This window comes from Salvelinus alpinus, chromosome 6, assembly GCF_045679555.1.
Source record: "Salvelinus alpinus chromosome 6, SLU_Salpinus.1, whole genome shotgun sequence".
In the NCBI taxonomy this organism is placed as follows: Eukaryota; Metazoa; Chordata; class Actinopteri; order Salmoniformes; family Salmonidae; genus Salvelinus; species Salvelinus alpinus.
The window spans coordinates 11,014,695-11,035,606 of NC_092091.1; the positions used below are offsets into that span (position 1 = coordinate 11,014,695).

General features: G+C 44.9%; 1 protein-coding gene across 1 annotated transcript in view; it reads right to left on the reverse strand.

Annotated features, from left to right (window-relative positions):
- LOC139578130 (inositol hexakisphosphate and diphosphoinositol-pentakisphosphate kinase 1-like) overlaps positions 1–20,912 on the reverse strand; it is a 70,141-nt gene that overhangs the window by 16,553 nt on the left and 32,676 nt on the right. The window contains 10 exon segments of the mRNA XM_071405375.1: positions 5,360–5,459; positions 11,115–11,252; positions 11,327–11,443; positions 14,804–14,911; positions 15,142–15,256; positions 16,474–16,601; positions 18,604–18,827; positions 19,632–19,773; positions 20,332–20,514; positions 20,667–20,788. Of these exon segments, the coding sequence (XP_071261476.1) occupies positions 5,360–5,459; positions 11,115–11,252; positions 11,327–11,443; positions 14,804–14,911; positions 15,142–15,256; positions 16,474–16,601; positions 18,604–18,827; positions 19,632–19,773; positions 20,332–20,514; positions 20,667–20,788 (1,377 nt within the window).

Genomic DNA, 20,912 nt, shown 5'->3' on the forward strand with positions numbered 1-20,912 from the left:
ACATAGTCTAGGCTACTCAGACCTACATAGTCTAGGCTACTCAGACCTACATAGTCTAGGCTACTCAGACCTACATAGTCTAGGCTACTCTGACCTACATAGTCTAGGCTACTCTGACCTACATAGTCTAGGCTACTCAGACCTACATAGTCTAGGCTACTCTGACCTACATAGTCTAGGCTACTCTGACCTACATAGTCTAGGCTACTCAGACCTACATAGTCTAGGCTACTCAGACCTACATAGTCTAGGCTACTCAGACCTACATAGTCTAGGCTACTCTGACCTACATAGTCTAGGCTACTCTGACCTACATAGTCTAGGCTACTCTGACCTACATAGTCTAGGCTACTCTGACCTACATAGTCTAGGCTACTCTGACCTACATAGTCTAGGCTACTCTGACCTACATAGTCTAGGCTACTCTGACCTACATAGTCTAGGCTACTCAGACCTACATAGTCTAGGCTACTCAGACCTACATAGTCTAGGCTACTCAGACCTACATAGTCTAGGCTACTCAGACCTACATAGTCTAGGCTACTCAGACCTACATAGTCTAGGCTACTCAGACCTACATAGTCTAGGCTACTCTGACCTACATAGTCTAGGCTACTCTGACCTACATAGTCTAGGCTACTCAGACCTACATAGTCTAGGCTACTCAGACCTACATAGTCTAGGCTACTCTGACCTACATAGTCTAGGCTACTCAGACCTACATAGTCTAGGCTACTCTGACCTACATAGTCTAGGCTACTCTGACCTACATAGTCTAGGCTACTCTGACCTACATAGTCTAGGCTACTCAGACCTACATAGTCTAGGCTACTCAGACCTACATAGTCTAGGCTACTCAGACCTACATAGTCTAGGCTACTCTGACCTACATAGTCTAGGCTACTCAGACCTACATAGTCTAGGCTACTCAGACCTACATAGTCTAGGCTACTCAGACCTACATAGTCTAGGCTACTCAGACCTACATAGTCTAGGCTACTCAGACCTACATAGTCTAGGCTACTCTGACCTACATAGTCTAGGCTACTCAGACCTACATAGTCTAGGCTACTCAGACCTACATAGTCTAGGCTACTCAGACCTACATAGTCTAGGCTACTCTGACCTACATAGTCTAGGCTACTCTGACCTACATAGTCTAGGCTACTCTGACCTACATAGTCTAGGCTACTCTGACCTACATAGTCTAGGCTACTCTGACCTACATAGTCTAGGCTACTCTGACCTACATAGTCTAGGCTACTCTGACCTACATAGTCTAGGCTACTCTGACCTACATAGTCTAGGCTACTCTGACCTACATAGTCTAGGCTACTCTGACCTACATAGTCTAGGCTACTCTGACCTACATAGTCTAGGCTACTCTGACCTACATAGTCTAGGCTACTCTGACCTACATAGTCTAGGCTACTCTGACCTACATAGTCTAGGCTACTCTGACCTACATAGTCTAGGCTACTCAGACCTACATAGTCTAGGCTACTCAGACCTACATAGTCTAGGCTACTCTGACCTACATAGTCTAGGCTACTCTGACCTACATAGTCTAGGCTACTCAGACCTACATAGTCTAGGCTACTCAGACCTACATAGTCTAGGCTACTCAGACCTACATAGTCTAGGCTACTCAGACCTACATAGTCTAGGCTACTCAGACCTACATAGTCTAGGCTACTCAGACCTACATAGTCTAGGCTACTCTGACCTACATAGTCTAGGCTACTCTGACCTACATAGTCTAGGCTACTCAGACCTACATAGTCTAGGCTACTCTGACCTACATAGTCTAGGCTACTCTGACCTACATAGTCTAGGCTACTCAGACCTACATAGTCTAGGCTACTCAGACCTACATAGTCTAGGCTACTCAGACCTACATAGTCTAGGCTACTCTGACCTACATAGTCTAGGCTACTCTGACCTACATAGTCTAGGCTACTCTGACCTACATAGTCTAGGCTACTCTGACCTACATAGTCTAGGCTACTCTGACCTACATAGTCTAGGCTACTCTGACCTACATAGTCTAGGCTACTCTGACCTACATAGTCTAGGCTACTCAGACCTACATAGTCTAGGCTACTCAGACCTACATAGTCTAGGCTACTCAGACCTACATAGTCTAGGCTACTCAGACCTACATAGTCTAGGCTACTCAGACCTACATAGTCTAGGCTACTCAGACCTACATAGTCTAGGCTACTCAGACCTACATAGTCTAGGCTACTCAGACCTACATAGTCTAGGCTACTCAGACCTACATAGTCTAGGCTACTCTGACCTACATAGTCTAGGCTACTCTGACCTACATAGTCTAGGCTACTCTGACCTACATAGTCTAGGCTACTCAGACCTACATAGTCTAGGCTACTCTGACCTACATAGTCTAGGCTACTCTGACCTACATAGTCTAGGCTACTCTGACCTACATAGTCTAGGCTACTCTGACCTACATAGTCTAGGCTACTCTGACCTACATAGTCTAGGCTACTCTGACCTACATAGTCTAGGCTACTCTGACCTACATAGTCTAGGCTACTCCGACCTCCATAGTCTAGGCTACTCAGACCTACATAGTCTAGGCTACTCAGACCTACATAGTCTAGGCTACTCAGACCTACATAGTCTAGGCTACTCTGACCTACATAGTCTAGGCTACTCTGACCTACATAGTCTAGGCTACTCAGACCTACATAGCCTAGGCTACTCTGACCTACATAGCCTAGGCTACTCTGACCTACATAGTCTAGGCTACTCTGACCTACATAGTCTAGGCTACTCTGACCTACATAGTCTAGGCTACTCTGACCTACATAGTCTAGGCTACTCTGACCTACATAGTCTAGGCTACTCTGACCTACATAGTCTAGGCTACTCTGACCTACATAGTCTAGGCTACTCTGACCTACATAGTCTAGGCTACTCTGACCTACATAGTCTAGGCTACTCAGACCTACATAGTCTAGGCTACTCAGACCTACATAGTCTAGGCTACTCAGACCTACATAGTCTAGGCTACTCTGACCTACATAGTCTAGGCTACTCTGACCTACATAGTCTAGGCTACTCTGACCTGCATAGTCTAGGCTACTCTGACCTACATAGTCTAGGCTACTCAGACCTACATAGTCTAGGCTACTCAGACCTACATAGTCTAGGCTACTCAGACCTACATAGTCTAGGCTACTCAGACCTACATAGTCTAGGCTACTCTGACCTACATAGTCTAGGCTACTCAGACCTACATAGTCTAGGCTACTCAGACCTACATAGTCTAGGCTACTCAGACCTACATAGTCTAGGCTACTCTGACCTACATAGTCTAGGCTACTCTGACCTACATAGTCTAGGCTACTCTGACCTACATAGTCTAGGCTACTCAGACCTACATAGTCTAGGCTACTCAGACCTACATAGTCTAGGCTACTCAGACCTACATAGTCTAGGCTACTCAGACCTACATAGTCTAGGCTACTCAGACCTACATAGTCTAGGCTACTCAGACCTACATAGTCTAGGCTACTCAGACCTACATAGTCTAGGCTACTCAGACCTACATAGTCTAGGCTACTCAGACCTACATAGTCTAGGCTACTCAGACCTACATAGTCTAGGCTACTCAGACCTACATAGTCTAGGCTACTCAGACCTACATAGTCTAGGCTACTCAGACCTACATAGTCTAGGCTACTCTGACCTACATAGTCTAGGCTACTCTGACCTACATAGTCTAGGCTACTCTGACCTACATAGTCTAGGCTACTCTGACCTACATAGTCTAGGCTACTCAGACCTACATAGTCTAGGCTACTCAGACCTACATAGTCTAGGCTACTCAGACCTACATAGTCTAGGCTACTCAGACCTACATAGTCTAGGCTACTCAGACCTACATAGTCTAGGCTACTCTGACCTACATAGTCTAGGCTACTCTGACCTACATAGTCTAGGCTACTCAGACCTACATAGTCTAGGCTACTCTGACCTACATAGTCTAGGCTACTCAGACCTACATAGTCTAGGCTACTCTGACCTACATAGTCTAGGCTACTCTGACCTACATAGTCTAGGCTACTCTGACCTACATAGTCTAGGCTACTCAGACCTACATAGTCTAGGCTACTCAGACCTACATAGTCTAGGCTACTCAGACCTACATAGTCTAGGCTACTCTGACCTACATAGTCTAGGCTACTCTGACCTACATAGTCTAGGCTACTCTGACCTACATAGTCTAGGCTACTCAGACCTACATAGTCTAGGCTACTCAGACCTACATAGTCTAGGCTACTCAGACCTACATAGTCTAGGCTACTCTGACCTACATAGTCTAGGCTACTCAGACCTACATAGTCTAGGCTACTCTGACCTACATAGTCTAGGCTACTCAGACCTACATAGTCTAGGCTACTCTGACCTACATAGTCTAGGCTACTCAGACCTACATAGTCTAGGCTACTCAGACCTACATAGTCTAGGCTACTCTGACCTACATAGTCTAGGCTACTCTGACCTACATAGTCTAGGCTACTCTGACCTACATAGTCTAGGCTACTCTGACCTACATAGTCTAGGCTACTCTGACCTACATAGTCTAGGCTACTCAGACCTACATAGTCTAGGCTACTCTGACCTACATAGTCTAGGCTACTCAGACCTACATAGTCTAGGCTACTCAGACCTACATAGTCTAGGCTACTCTGACCTACATAGTCTAGGCTACTCTGACCTACATAGTCTAGGCTACTCAGACCTACATAGTCTAGGCTACTCTGACCTACATAGTCTAGGCTACTCAGACCTACATAGTCTAGGCTACTCTGACCTACATAGTCTAGGCTACTCAGACCTACATAGTCTAGGCTACTCTGACCTACATAGTCTAGGCTACTCTGACCTACATAGTCTAGGCTACTCAGACCTACATAGTCTAGGCTACTCTGACCTACATAGTCTAGGCTACTCAGACCTACATAGTCTAGGCTACTCAGACCTACATAGTCTAGGCTACTCTGACCTACATAGTCTAGGCTACTCTGACCTACATAGTCTAGGCTACTCTGACTTACATAGTCTAGGCTACTCTGATTACAGAGTCTAGGCTACTCTGACTTACAGAGTCTAGGCTACTCTGGCCTGGGAGCTTTGGTTGCTGGACCTACCTACTGTACGCAATGATGGCAGCTATGAGAGAAAGAGAACACGAGAGAGAGCCAACAGATAGTGAGGTAGTTCACATAACCCAGAGAGATCAGTGAGATAGTGCTGATGTCAGGGGGACAGAAATATGACAGTGGCAGCAGTGGTTGGTACAGGGGGACAGAAACCAGATACCCACCTAGGCCAGTCTGTTTAATCTCGGGGGACTGGCACGAGCATGAGGGGAAGAGGCGATAGGAGGTGCCCTTGGAGGAGGTGGGCAAGGTCTCGGAGAGGACCTGGTTGGGGACAGGGACACATGGTCACAGTGAGACAGACAGCGACAGACAAACAGCTGACTGTCAGACAGGTAATTAAATAACCAGGCAGACATACACTCTGGATGAACTTGTAAAAACACAAACATGACTTGACTAATCATCACTAATAAGGACATAGTAGACAGACCACAAAGTCTACTGAGCCCGAGATTAATAATCAGTAGTGTAAAGTACTTAAGTAAAAATTATTTAAAGTAGTTATGGGTATCTGTACTTTATTATTTATATTTGACAAGTTTGACATCACTACATTCTTAAAGAAAATAATGTATTTTTTACCATACATTTTCCCTGACACCCAAAAGTACTCGTTGCATTTTGATGCTTAGCAGGACAGGAAAATGTTCCAATTCACACACTAAATCAAGAGAACATCCCTGGTCATCTCGACTGCCTCTGACCTGTTGGACTCACTAAACACAAATGCTTCGTTTGTAAATTATGCCCGAGTGTTGGAGTGTGTCCCTGGATATCCGTAAAAATAAAATTAAACGTTAAAATAGTGACATCTGGTTTGCTTAATATAAGGAATTTGAAATGATTTATATACTTTTACTTTTGATACTTGGAAGTATATTTTAGCAATTCCATTGACTTTTGATACTCAAAGGAAAATCCACCCAAAACCACTCATTCCTTTAATTTACAGTGTTAAATAACACTAATATTTGAGAACAATATTTTTGTGATCAAATGCTTCATTTCGGCTTTCTAAAACGGTTGGTAGCAACATGGATCGTTGTGTAAATCTGAGGCATCTCAGGTTGACTACAAAATCCACAATGCAATGCTCTCTCTATGGGCTGACTGGCTAGCTAGCTAGCAAGCAAGCAAACGTAGCTACACACATTAATACTAGTTAGCTGTAATCGCCTAAACAAACTGCACCATCAATTTAGGAGTCTACAATATCACCATGTTCAACCTGCAGATGGATGTGCCTCTCAGGGGAGTCTAACATTCGCAACAGCAGATATATTTTTGAGGAGATGGGAAACGTTGCCTATGCTAGGCCAATGGGTCGCGCGGTGCATTCTGGGCGATTATGGGACAAGGAGAGCTTTCCGTCAAGGAGTGAATGGGAGTCGATTGGGCGATAGCTCAAAAACCCAACATTAGCACAACAAGTACAACATTACAAATCTTTTCAGAGATGTGAAATAATTAACTTGCTATCTGTAGCAGTGGCGTAGCCACGGGTAGAACCTGCCCAGTTTGATCTCAGGCCTACCCCCCCAAAAAATCCAGAAATTATTCAATATAAATTGTTTAATTTTATTACATTTTAAAAAATTAACGCATGTGAGATTTATTGTCTATTGGTCATTTTATTATAATGTAACAAAGAAATAGTCCGCGACAATCAAGTTGGCGCCGACTGTTGGTTACATTTAAGAAAAAACTCATACTGTGGTTTACATCAAAAACCTGGCAACGTCACATGGCTAAACTTCATAGCGCATAAGATAGCAAGCTCTACCGCGCAAGTTTACTCGAAGTGACTCACCAGCTACGGTCATTTAGTAGTTCTAGCAATTACAAACCAAAATGTCGATCGCTGGGTTTTTCAAAAAAAGACATCTGGAGTTAAAGTTGTGTGCGTGCCTGAAAATAATTTGGATCAATCTACCGATAGCTTCCAGAATAAGACATAAACAGGTGGCGCCAGGATAGAAACAACCGCCAATGCCACATTGAGCCAGGCATGTTTGCCTACCCCACCGTCTCCTCTCATTCTTGATGCTGCGGGCGGGGGAAAACCTTCAGTAGGTCCACCGACAGACGTGTCTGCCGTTGATGAACCAGCTTGTCAACCAAAGCTAGCAAAGTTCCCTTCAAGTATGATAAATGGCAAATCACGCTGCTTCTCTTCAAGGTGGTATGACCAGTTCGTGTGGATTGAGTATAGTAAAGCACAAGTTTTGTAGGCACTTTCCTGGGGCTAATGGCGAATTCGATTTATACGAGATGGATTTAAAAACTGGAAACTCACTAGAAATGCTTGCTGCAAACACGAGAATAGCAAATTACATGCTAGTGCCCTTGCAACATGTGAATCCTACAAGGCGACCCACGGGCCTAGAAGTTGTGGGACTGTGTTGAACCAAATGTATGGTGATGCAAACATGGATTTCATAGAAAGAAACCGTGCACATGTTAAAGTAGTCATAGATATTGTGCTAATGTGTGCAAAGCAGGATATTCCAATCAGAGGACATAGAGACACACGAAGAGGCAACCAACAAAGGTCACTTTTTAGAAATCTTCAATTTCATCTCAAAGTATGACTCAGAAATACAAAACAGGCTTAATGAGTTACCTCACAATACCACTTATGAGCCCCGAAATTCAGAAGGAGTTGCTGGAGCATGCAGCATCATTGTTACTGTGCAGGATACAAGGTGAAGTTCATTCTGCTTCTTCCACGTATTTTGACATGCTAGCAGTTGAATATAAAGATCAATCTAAATGAGAACTTATTGCTGTGTGCTTCCGATACATTCGTGCTGGAATGATTTAAAGAAAAGAGCTGTTGGGTTTATGGAAACCGCTGATTTATCTGCACAAGGAATTTCTCAAATACTTGAAGTGTTGCAACCACTGGAGTTGGATACCACTCTGTGTGTGGGTTTTTATTTCGATGGCACTTCAGTCATGTCAGTAACAGTTTTGCTTCCGTCCCTCTCCTCGCCCCTACCTGGGCTCGAACCAGGGACCCTCTGCACAAATCGACAACAGCCACCCTCAAAGCATCGTTACCCATCGTTCCACAAAAGCAGCGGCCCTTGCAGAGCAAGAGGAACAACTACTTCAATGTCACTGACAAACGCTATTAGCGCGCACCCCACTAACTAGCTATCCATGTTACATCAGGATACAGAGGAGGGGTACCTGTCCTACTAAAGCAAACATTTAAGCAAGCGGTATATGTGCATTGCAACTCCCACCTTCTGAATTTGGTTCTGTGCACCGCGGCAAAAGTTTTTGGACACAGTAATAAATCAGCAACACACATTTATGAGTGGATCACACAGACATGCTGGATTCATAGAAGTACAGAAAGAGTTGCATCCCCATTAGACTCATGTATCGAGCTAGAAAGATCCACGGTGGAGTTCAAAATCAGGGTCTGTGAGTAAAGTGCTGTTAACTGCTAGATGTCATTTTTAGACGTTCTTGCAGAGTTTTCAGAGGCTTGTGGACAAACCAAATTAGAAGCCGATGCCCTCTTACAACAAATCCAGAACAAGACGTTTTTATTCCTGTTAGTCACGTTTTAGTAAAATTGTTTTGACATTAGTGATTTTGCGACGAAGGGATTACAAAGCTCTACATGATCCGTGACGGACTGTATTGGTTTAATTGAAATCCTCAAAAGCAGATTTTCTACATTCAGAGAAAACTCAGGGGGAGACTGATAAAGTTCTCAAGCTAACTGAAGAGATGATGATTAAGAATGATTATTAGTAATTGGGATGTGAGCTCATCATGGCAGTGAAAACTGCCTGTAAAATTGTCAGACAGTGTTGTCACAACTCCATTAGGGAAAACATCCACCATTAAGAGTGACAGTGACCTGAGGCAACTTTGGAACAATATTCTAGACAGACAGATTACTGAGTTGAACTCAAGATTTCAAGAAGACACTTATGGGATCATGCAAGCGGCAGCCTCCTTTTCCAAAGAATCCCAAACCTGCGGCCTTAAAGAGCAGCTGAAGACCACATGCGATATCAATTGAGGATGCTGAATTCACTGTTTTTATTCAGCAGTTGAGATGCATAATGAACATGGGAAAGAGTGACTTTTCCTCCATAATGAGTGTACTTGACAGCTGCCCTGATGATATGTTCCCTAATATAAACTCTGTTAAGGATCATTGTCACACTTCCAATGACATCATGCAGTGTGGAGAGACTTTTCTCAACAACAACTAGGATAAAAAATCGTCTTCGCACATCAGTGACAAGCGCCCGGCTGAACCACTTCAGTTTTCTGTCTTTTGAGTGTGAATTGACAGATACATTGGATTATGATGAAATCATCACCATATTCAACTGAAAGCCTCGCCGTCTGCACCTTGTGATGTAGGTCACGACTTATTGATACGTCTACTAAAGGTAAGGTACCTTTTTATAGTACTACTGTCCGCCGTGCTATAAATGGTAACATCAAATATAGGCTTGTTTGCCCATCGAGATTAAAGTGCGTCTGAAGATGAGTTTTATGTTGTTGGCAAATTGGCAACTGGTCTAAAGTTAGTCTTATTTTAATATGCTGGGATGGGTAATTATTAGTATATGTAACGAGGTTGCTCCTAGTACTATGCACTAGTATAAAATGATTGTATTATGAAATAATATACGGTGCACATCGCAAAATAAATGTAATAAACAAGTAGAAAAAATGCCTATCCAAATTGGTCTTGGCCTAAACCCCCAAAAATGATCTGGCTACGCCCCTGATCTGTAGTATCAGACAGCTTTGGAATTGAGACATTATGTCGTTTGAGGAAAATAGGCACGTTTCTCGACATATACACTGATTTTGAGAAGGGATTGCGTTACGATTAGCTTAGCAACCGCAGCATGACAACGTGAATGCGATTGGTCGATAGTCTGCTGGGTGGGGGTGTTTAAGTCCCTTTATTCATTCGATTCCTATCTTCTTTGGATAATATCTCTGGTAACGGCACCATGCAATGCACCTTGGTCTAAAGAGGGAGACAAATAGGAGAAATGTGCTAGACCCTCGGTTAAATTACACATTTCTCCAGGTAGGAAAATGGCAAAAATATGATCGACGGCTGTCATCCGAGAGAAGACATCCTACCGAGTTACGACATTGGACAGAATTGAAATCTGACATGTATGATAGACGTTTTCACGATCTAAAAAATGTTGTATTCCAATGAACTTCCAGTTTAGTGAGAGAGACTTTACCACTGTGCTATGTCATACCGGACGGATTTCTACCTGCTTGAACGCCAATAACTCAGATACACATGAAAACCGTGAAATGACCCAGGGGATCGATTGAACATCACTCAGAGATGCACAAAAACAATATAACATTCAAAATGGGTGAACCTTTCCTTTAAGTACATTTAAAACAAGATACTTTTAGACTTGTACTCAAGTAGTATTTTACTGGGTTACTTTTACTTGTCATTTTGTATTAAGGTATCTTTATTTTTTTACTCAAGTATGACAAATTGGGTACTTTTCCCACCACTGTGAATAATCATCACTAATAGGGACATAGTACAAAGACTACGTGATCTGAGATGAGGTTGCAAAGTGCACACAGACACCTGGATGTTGTTCATCAGGCTACACAACAAAAACGTTTAAAAACGTTTCGCAACGGAAAACAGATGTTTGGTCCAGGTAAGTCGCTCTCTGTTTCAAATTATTTTTTCCATTCTATTATTTGGTACCTATGAACATCCGTCTTAGAAAAATCAGGTCTATCCTAAAGACTCAATATCTGAACAGATTCACGCTATGCCTGTGGTTCAGAAGTGGACTGTACTGAATGTGGGAGAGAGGGCTAGGGTCATGCTAGGGTTAGAGAGGACGCACAGTAATGGACATGACCCTTGTCAGCTACCTCCATGGAGCCAGTCTTGCGGTTGCGGATCATGGTGGATCTTTTGATGCCGATTGGCTCAGAGAGCGACAGGGCCTGGTCAGTCTCGTCCTGTGATAGGTCCTCCAGACTGCCTTGGTTGGTCTGCTTCTCCTGATTCTGGATTGGATCAAAGAGTCCGTTAACGGGGGTTGTGGACACACACGGACACCACACACACGGACACCACACACCTCAGCGGAGGCTGGGCGGAAGCCAAAGCCCAGAGGGACGTTCTCCTCGTCCTCACAGCCCTTCACCCCGGGACTGAAGTGGAGCTCCACGTGGAAACGCTCCTCTGAGCCGGGGTCCTGATCAACACATACACAGAGAAACAAAACATGAAAAATGATGTTAAACTACACAGACAGAGACAGAGAGACCTAACTGACCTTGTTGTTATCCTCATATAGCATGATGACTATCTGAATGTAGAGACAGAGACCTAACTGACCTTGTTGTTATCCTCATACAGCATGATGACTATCTGAATGTAGAGACAGAGAGACCTAACTGACCTTGTTGTTATCCTCATACAGCATGATGACTATCTGAATGTAGAGACAGAGACCTAACTGACCTTGTTGTTATCCTCATACAGCATGATGACTATCTGAATGTAGAGACAGAGAGACCTAACTGACCTTGTTGTTATCCTCATACAGCATGATGACTATCTGAATGTAGAGACAGAGACCTAACTGACCTTTTGTTATCCTCATACAGCATGATGACTATCTGAATGTAGAGACAGAGACCTAACTGACCTTGTTGTTATCCTCATACAGCATGATGACTATCTGAATGTAGAGACAGAGAGACCTAACTGACCTTGTTGTTATCCTCATACAGCATGATGACTATCTGAATGTAGAGACAGAGAGACCTAACTGACCTTGTTGTTATCCTCATACAGCATGATGACTATCTGAATGTAGAGACAGAGACCTAACTGACCTTGTTGTTATCCTCATACAGCATGATGACTATCTGAATGTAGAGACAGAGACCTAACTGACCTTGTTGTTATCCTCATACAGCATGATGACTATCTGAATGTAGAGACAGAGAGACCTAACTGACCTTGTTGTTATCCTCATACAGCATGATGACTATCTGAATGTAGAGACAGAGAGACCTAACTGACCTTTTGTTATCCTCATACAGCATGATGACTATCTGAATGTAGAGACAGAGAGACCTAACTGACCTTGTTGTTATCCTCATACAGCATGATGACTATCTGAATGTAGAGACAGAGACCTAACTGACCTTGTTGTTATCCTCATACAGCATGATGACTATCTGAATGTAGAGACAGAGACCTAACTGACCTTGTTGTTATCCTCATACAGCATGATGACTATCTGAATGTAGAGACAGAGAGACCTAACTGACCTTGTTGTTATCCTCATACAGCATGATGACTATCTGAATGTAGAGACAGAGAGACCTAACTGACCTTGTTGTTATCCTCATACAGCATGATGACTATCTGAATGTAGAGACAGAGACCTAACTGACCTTGTTGTTATCCTCATACAGCATGATGACTATCTGAATGTAGAGACAGAGAGACCTAACTGACCTTGTTGTTATCCTCATACAGCATGATGACTATCTGAATGTAGAGACAGAGAGACCTAACTGACCTTGTTGTTATCCTCATACAGCATGATGACTATCTGAATGTAGAGACAGAGACCTAACTGACCTTGTTGTTATCCTCATACAGCATGATGACTATCTGAATGTAGAGACAGAGACCTAACTGACCTTGTTGTTATCCTCATACAGCATGATGACTATCTGAATGTAGAGACAGAGAGACCTAACTGACCTTGTTGTTATCCTCATACAGCATGATGACTATCTGAATGTAGAGACAGAGAGACCTAACTGACCTTGTTGTTATCCTCATACAGCATGATGACTATCTGAATGTAGAGACAGAGACCTAACTGACCTTGTTGTTATCCTCATACAGCATGATGACTATCTGAATGTAGAGACAGAGAGACCTAACTGACCTTGTTGTTATCCTCATACAGCATGATGACTATCTGAATGTAGAGACAGAGAGACCTAACTGACCTTTTGTTATCCTCATACAGCATGATGACTATCTGAATGTAGAGACAGAGAGACCTAACTGACCTTTTGTTATCCTCATACAGCATGATGACTATCTGAATGTAGAGACAGAGAGACCTAACTGACCTTGTTGTTATCCTCATACAGCATGATGACTATCTGAATGTAGAGACAGAGACCTAACTGACCTTGTTGTTATCCTCATACAGCATGATGACTATCTGAATGTAGAGACAGAGACCTAACTGACCTTGTTGTTATCCTCATACAGCATGATGACTATCTGAATGTAGAGACAGAGAGACCTAACTGACCTTGTTGTTATCCTCATACAGCATGATGACTATCTGAATGTAGAGACAGAGAGACCTAACTGACCTTGTTGTTATCCTCATACAGCATGATGACTATCTGAATGTAGAGACAGAGACCTAACTGACCTTGTTGTTATCCTCATACAGCATGATGACTATCTGAATGTAGAGACAGAGAGACCTAACTGACCTTGTTGTTATCCTCATACAGCATGATGACTATCTGAATGTAGAGACAGAGAGACCTAACTGACCTTGTTGTTATCCTCATACAGCATGATGACTATCTGAATGTAGAGACAGAGACCTAACTGACCTTGTTGTTATCCTCATACAGCATGATGACTATCTGAATGTAGAGACAGAGACCTAACTGACCTTGTTGTTATCCTCATACAGCATGATGACTATCTGAATGTAGAGACAGAGAGACCTAACTGACCTTGTTGTTATCCTCATACAGCATGATGACTATCTGAATGTAGAGACAGAGAGACCTAACTGACCTTGTTGTTATCCTCATACAGCATGATGACTATCTGAATGTAGAGACAGAGACCTAACTGACCTTGTTGTTATCCTCATACAGCATGATGACTATCTGAATGTAGAGACAGAGAGACCTAACTGACCTTGTTGTTATCCTCATACAGCATGATGACTATCTGAATGTAGAGACAGAGAGACCTAACTGACCTTTTGTTATCCTCATACAGCATGATGACTATCTGAATGTAGAGACAGAGAGACCTAACTGACCTTGTTGTTATTCTCATACAGCATGATGACTATCTGAATGTAGAGACAGAGACCTAACTGACCTTGTTGTTATCCTCATACAGCATGATGACTATCTGAATGTAGAGACAGAGACCTAACTGACCTTGTTGTTATCCTCATACAGCATGATGACTATCTGAATGTAGAGACAGAGAGACCTAACTGACCTTGTTGTTATCCTCATACAGCATGATGACTATCTGAATGTAGAGACAGAGACCTAACTGACCTTGTTGTTATCCTCATACAGCATGATGACTATCTGAATGTAGAGACAGAGAGACCTAACTGACCTTGTTGTTATCCTCATACAGCATGATGACTATCTGAATGTAGAGACAGAGAGACCTAACTGACCTTGTTGTTATCCTCATACAGCATGATGACTATCTGAATGTAGAGACAGAGACCTAACTGACCTTGTTGTTATCCTCATACAGCATGATGACTATCTGAATGTAGAGACAGAGAGACCTAACTGACCTTGTTGTTATCCTCATACAGCATGATGACTATCTGGGTCATGTAGTTGAGTTCAGAGACGGCACTGAGGTAATCCATGGCCTGTTTCCACTGCTGGTCCTTCACTTCCTGCCACACACACACAACAACCAGAGATATCTGGATCCTGCCGATTCATTTAGCCTATATGAGACAACTGCAAAACAAACTAAAAAATAGTATGTGAACCCAAGTCTGCAATATTCACGACCACGTCTAAATCACAATTGGTACTTTCCCAGATCTGTTTGTGCCATCTTGCCAACACCTTGACCTATGATCATTGTCGTGCCAAACAGATCTGGGACCAATATACTTACATCCAGTAATCCCCCGTAGCGGAAGATGCTGAGCAGTGAGTGGACGTGGCTTTCGCTGGTGAAATAGAGACGGGTCCTGACGTGGCGCCCCGGAGACATGACCCCCCGTGAGTACCTGGAACACCAGAGGGAATGAAAGACAAATGGGTGATCACTCACTGGGGCTCTAGGGGAGACTTCAGGGGAGGGTTAACTGGTCCTGGGACAGTGGCTCAACTCAGTGGTATGCCATCATTGTAACAGGGTCTACTAAGAACTGGTCCTGGGACAGTAGCTCAACTCAGTGGTATGCCATCATTGTAACAGGGTCTACTAAGAACTGGTCCTGGGACAGTGGCTCAACTCAGTGGTATGCCATCATTGTAACAGGGTCTACTAAGAACTGGGCAGTGGTATGTAGGGCTGGGCGATATAGCCTAAAAATCATATCTCGATTTTCTCACAAACTCATGGCCGATCACGGTACAGTATATATTTATTTTCTTAGTAGGGTCTGTTCTGCTGTAAATTTTGGGAGAGATGAGACATGAAACAGATTGTTACAAAGGTTAAGTTCTCCTCCATTACAGTAAAATAGAGAGTTGAAAAAAAAACTTAGTTGAAACTAGTGACATTTTCAGTCTTTGTTGTTGTGAGTGGCAGGGGCTTGGTGTCTGTGGACGAGTGGGAAGGTTCACAGTGCACAGAAGGTGGTGCTTGGTGTCCGGGGGGGGGGGGGGGGGGGGGGCTTGGTGTCAGGGGGGAGGGGCTTGGTGTCTGTGAGCGAGTGGGAAGGCTCACAGTGCACAGAAGGTGGTGTCCGGGGGAAGGGGCTTGGTGTCTGTGGGCGAGCGGGAAGGCTCACAGTGCACAGAAGGTGGTGCTTGGTGTCCGGGGGGGGGGGGGGGGGGGGGCTTGGTGTCAGGGGGGAGGGGCTTGGTGTCTGTGAGCGAGTGGGAAGGCTCACAGTGCACAGAAGGTGGTGTCCGGGGGAAGGGGCTTGGTGTCTGTGGGCGAGCGGGAAGGCTCACAGTGCACAGAAGGTGGTGCTTGGTGTCCGGGGGAAGGGGCTTGGTGTCTGTGGGCGAGCGGGAAGGCTCACAGAAGGTGGTGCTTGGTGTCCGGGGGGAGGGGCTTGGTGTCTGTGCGACTGGTAAAGGTAAACAGTGCACACAGCACAGTCAGAAGGCACGAAGGAGACGACGCCAAAAATAAAAAATAAATCCCCCAAAAGAAAAAAAAAATGTAAACCTCGATTCTAGCGATACAGGCATTTCGAACATCGCGCTAAAACATTAATTCAGATTAATTTGATATATCGCCCTGCATCATACAGGTGGCACTGCAACTCACAGTGGGTGCAGCTTATTGACGGCCTCGTCCTCGTGGGTCCTCTGCAGGTCCAGCTGAATCTTCTTCATCAGGGGCAGGCAGTAGGCCTGGGCAATGTCCATCTTCTCTGCCTTATTGATGCCATACTCCTAGAGAGAGACAAACATGCTCAAAAAATATAAGCTTCAACTCAAGTTTTTACTTCTGTTGATCATTTTCTGAAAAGACAGCTATAGTCTCAGTAGGTCTACACTACAGCCATAGTCTCAGTAGGTCTGCACTACAGCCATAGTCCCAGTAGGTCTACACTACAGCCATAGTCCCAGTAGGTCTACACTACAGCCATAGTCCCAGTAGGTCTACACTACAGCCATAGTCCCAGTAGGTCTACACTACAGCCATAGTCCCAGTAGGTCTGCACTACAGCCATAGTCCCAGTAGGTCTGCACTACAGCTATAGTCTCAGTAGGTCTACACTACAGCCATAGTCCCAGTAGGTCTGCACTACAGCCATAGTCCCAGTAGGTCTGCACTACAGCCATAGTCCCAGTAGGTCTACACTACAGCCATAGTCTCCACTTAGTAGGTCTACACTACAGCCATAGTCCCAGTAGGTCTACACTTCAGCCATAGTCCCAGTAGGTCTACACTACAGCCATAGTCTCCACATAGTAGGTCTACACTACAGCCATAGTCTCCACATAGTAGGTCTACACTACAGCCATAGTCCCAGTAGGTCTACACTACAGCCATAGTCCCAGTAGGTCTACACTACAGCCATAGTCCCAGTAGGTCTACACTACAGCCATAGTCTCCACATAGTAGGTCTACACTACAGCCACAGTCCCAGTAGGTCTACACTACAGCCATAGTCCCAGTAGGTCTACACTACAGCCATAGTCTCCACATAGTAGGTCTACACTACAGCCATAGTCTCCACATAGTAGGTCTACACTACAGCCATAGTCCCAGTAGGTCTGCACTACAGCCATAGTCCCAGTAGGTCTGCACTACAGCCATAGTCCCAGTAGGTCTACACTACAGCCACAGTCCCAGTAGGTCTACACTACAGCCATAGTCCCAGTAGGTCTGCACTACAGCCATAGTCCCAGTAGGTCTACACTACAGCCATAGTCCCAGTAGGTCTACACTACAGCCATAGTCTCAGTAGGTCTACACTACAGCCATAGTCCCAGTAGGTCTACACTTCAGCCATAGTCCCCACATAGTAGGTCTACACTACAGCCATAGTCCCCACATAGTAGGTCTACACTTCAGCCATAGTCCCAGTAGGTCTACACTTCAGCCATAGTCCCAGTAGGTCTACACTACAGCCATAGTCTCCACATAGTAGGTCTACACTACAGCCATAGTCCCAGTAGGTCTACACTACAGCCATAGTCCCAGTAGGTCTGCACTACAGCCATAGTCCCAGTAGGTCTACACTACAGCCACAGTCCCAGTAGGTCTACACTACAGCCATAGTCCCAGTAGGTCTGCACTACAGCCATAGTCCCAGTAGGTCTGCACTACAGCCATAGTCCCAGTAGGTCTACACTACAGCCATAGTCCCAGTAGGTCTACACTACAGCCATAGTCTCAGTAGGTCTACACTACAGCCATAGTCCCAGTAGGTCTACACTTCAGCCATAGTCCCCACATAGTAGGTCTACACTACAGCCATAGTCCCCACATAGTAGGTCTACACTTCAGCCATAGTCCCAGTAGGTCTACACTACAGCCATAGTCCCAGTAGGTCTACACTTCAGCCATAGTCCCCACATAGTAGGTCTACACTACAGCCATAGTCCCCACATAGTAGGTCTACACTTCAGCCATAGTCCCAGTAGGTCTACACTACAGCCATAGTCCCAGTAGGTCTACACTTCAGCCATAGTCCCCACATAGTAGGTCTACACTTCAGCCATAGTCCCCACATAGTAGGTCTACACTTCAGCCATAGTCCTCACATAGTAGGTCTACACTACAGCCATAGTCCCCACATAGTAGGTCTACACTACAGCCATAATTCCCACTTAGTAGGTCTACACTACGCTATAGCCCCAGTAGGACTATACGACAGCTATAGTCCCCACTTAAGTAGGTAAACGTATGTGTGTGTGATAGATATAAATAATGTCTTCCCCTCACCTGAGGTATGACGATGTCGGCCAGGGCACGGGACAGCCTGAACAGCTCCAGTGTGTCCTCTAGGTCCAGCGTGGCGTTGTGCTGTGTGTCGTACTTCACACAGTCGTAGATGTCCGGGATCTTACTGATGTCGTAGCGGCCGCTCTTATTCCGGAAGTCCCTTTCCAGCTTGGACCAGCGTTGCAGCATCAGCTCCAGGGTCTCGCTGTGGTACAGCTGCAGATCTGGGAACAGGACTTAGCTTACAGGTACAGCTGCAGATCTGGGAACAGGATTTAGCTTACAGGTACAGCTGCAGATCTGGGAACAGGACTTAGCTTACAGGTACAGCTGCGGGTCTGGGAACAGGACTTAGCTTACAGGTACAGCTGCAGATCTGGGAACAGTACAGGACATAGCTTACAGGTACAGCTGCAGGTCTGGGAACAGGACTTAGCTTACAGGTACAGCTGCAGATCTGGGAACAGGACTTAGCTTACAGGTACAGCTGCAGATCTGGGAACAGGACTTAGCTTACAGGTACAGCTGCGGGTCTGGGAACAGGACTTAGCTTACAGGTACAGCTGCAGATCTGGGAACAGTACAGGACATAGCTTACAGGTACAGCTGCAGGTCTGGGAACAGGACTTAGCTTACAGGTACAGCTGCAGGTCTGGGAACAGGACTTAGCTTACAGGTACAGCTAATGGTCTAGGAACAGGACAGGACTTAGCTTACAGGTACAGCTAATGGTCTGGGAACAGGACAGGACATAGCTTACAGGTACAGCTGCAGGTCTGGGAACAGGACAGGACATAGCTTACAGGTACAGCTGCAGGTCTGGGAACAGGACAGGACATAGCTTACAGGTACAGCTGCAGGTCTGGGAACAGGACAGGACATAGCTTACAGGTACAGCTGCAGGTCTGGGAACAGGACAGGACATAGCTTACAGGTACATCTGCAGGTCTGGGAACAGGACAGGACATAGCTTACAGTTACAGCTGCAGGTCTGGGAACAGGACAGGACTTAGTTTACAGATACATACCTGCAGATTTGGGGTCCTCCAGCCTCCTGCGGATCTGAGAGGTGAGGCTCTGGATGAGGGCGTAGACCTGGTCACACGTCCTCACTGGGTTCCCTATGGTCTTCATAGAGGTGACCAGGGAGGGGCTGCCTGTAGGGGCCAGCTGCAACACATGGTAACAGTCCCACTTTATTACAGTGGTACCAATAGTGCAGAACGTAATGGAACGGTGTAACGCCAACGTTGGTATCCATAACAACCAGTGATGAAATGCGAAACTCTTATCTGGAGATTGACAGAGATGTCATGGTAAGGAATGACTAGGAAACATTGTTTTTAATCTCAAGAATACTGAAAGACTTGATGGAATTGTCGATGGAGCCTCCCACCAGTGAAACAGAGTGTTAATTTGGGTGACCATTTCTCTACTCAAACCCCACAGGTAAAATACATTGGAGGCAGTTACTGTATTATTATAATAATGTATATTATAATGCATTGTAAAACTTGTAAATGACATGTCTTAATATCTCAATGATTCTTAGTTGAAAGCGTTATGAGACATTATAAGCTCATTCGTGGTTATAACAACATAAGGAATTGCATGCAGTGAGTCAAGTGTTATTAACCATTTCAAACAGGGCTTTCCTGCCTCTGGTTTTTCCCCAACCCCGATTGGGTGGTTAGTAGTGGTCTAGGTGAAAGGGTCTGCTGACTGTACCTTTTGGTAGTCGTCCTCAGTGAAGTCCTGGTCTTTCTGCATGATCTCATGGAGCCGTACCTTCACCCTCTGCTGGCAGTCGGTCAGAGACTCACTGTCGCTGTCCAGCATGCCGTTCATGTTGGCACTCTTCACCATCTGCACCAGGATGGGTGTCAACTCTCCCTCCAGAGCCAGCAGACCCTACACACACACACACACACACACAGTTAAGAGATATACACATATGTTCACACGTACTGTGCACAGAAATGGTTGATCTATGCAGGGTTGGAGATATATTGACACATACTGTACACACGTATACTGAAACATCTACAGACGTACGCACGCACCTTGGCAAAAGCGGCAGCGGTCATCTGAACACGGCCTTCGTCTGAGGCGTAGATCTTGAGGTCGTGGCGGTAGGTGCTGTGTAAACGGAGCAGACCACAGCCAGGGAAACCAGCGTAGTCCCCTTCAGAGTTAAAAACACAGAGGAAGGAACATCAGCCTTGCAGGACATCACAGAGGAAGGAACATCACAGAGGAAGGAACATCACAGAGGAAGGAACATCACAGAGGAAGGAACATCAGGCTTA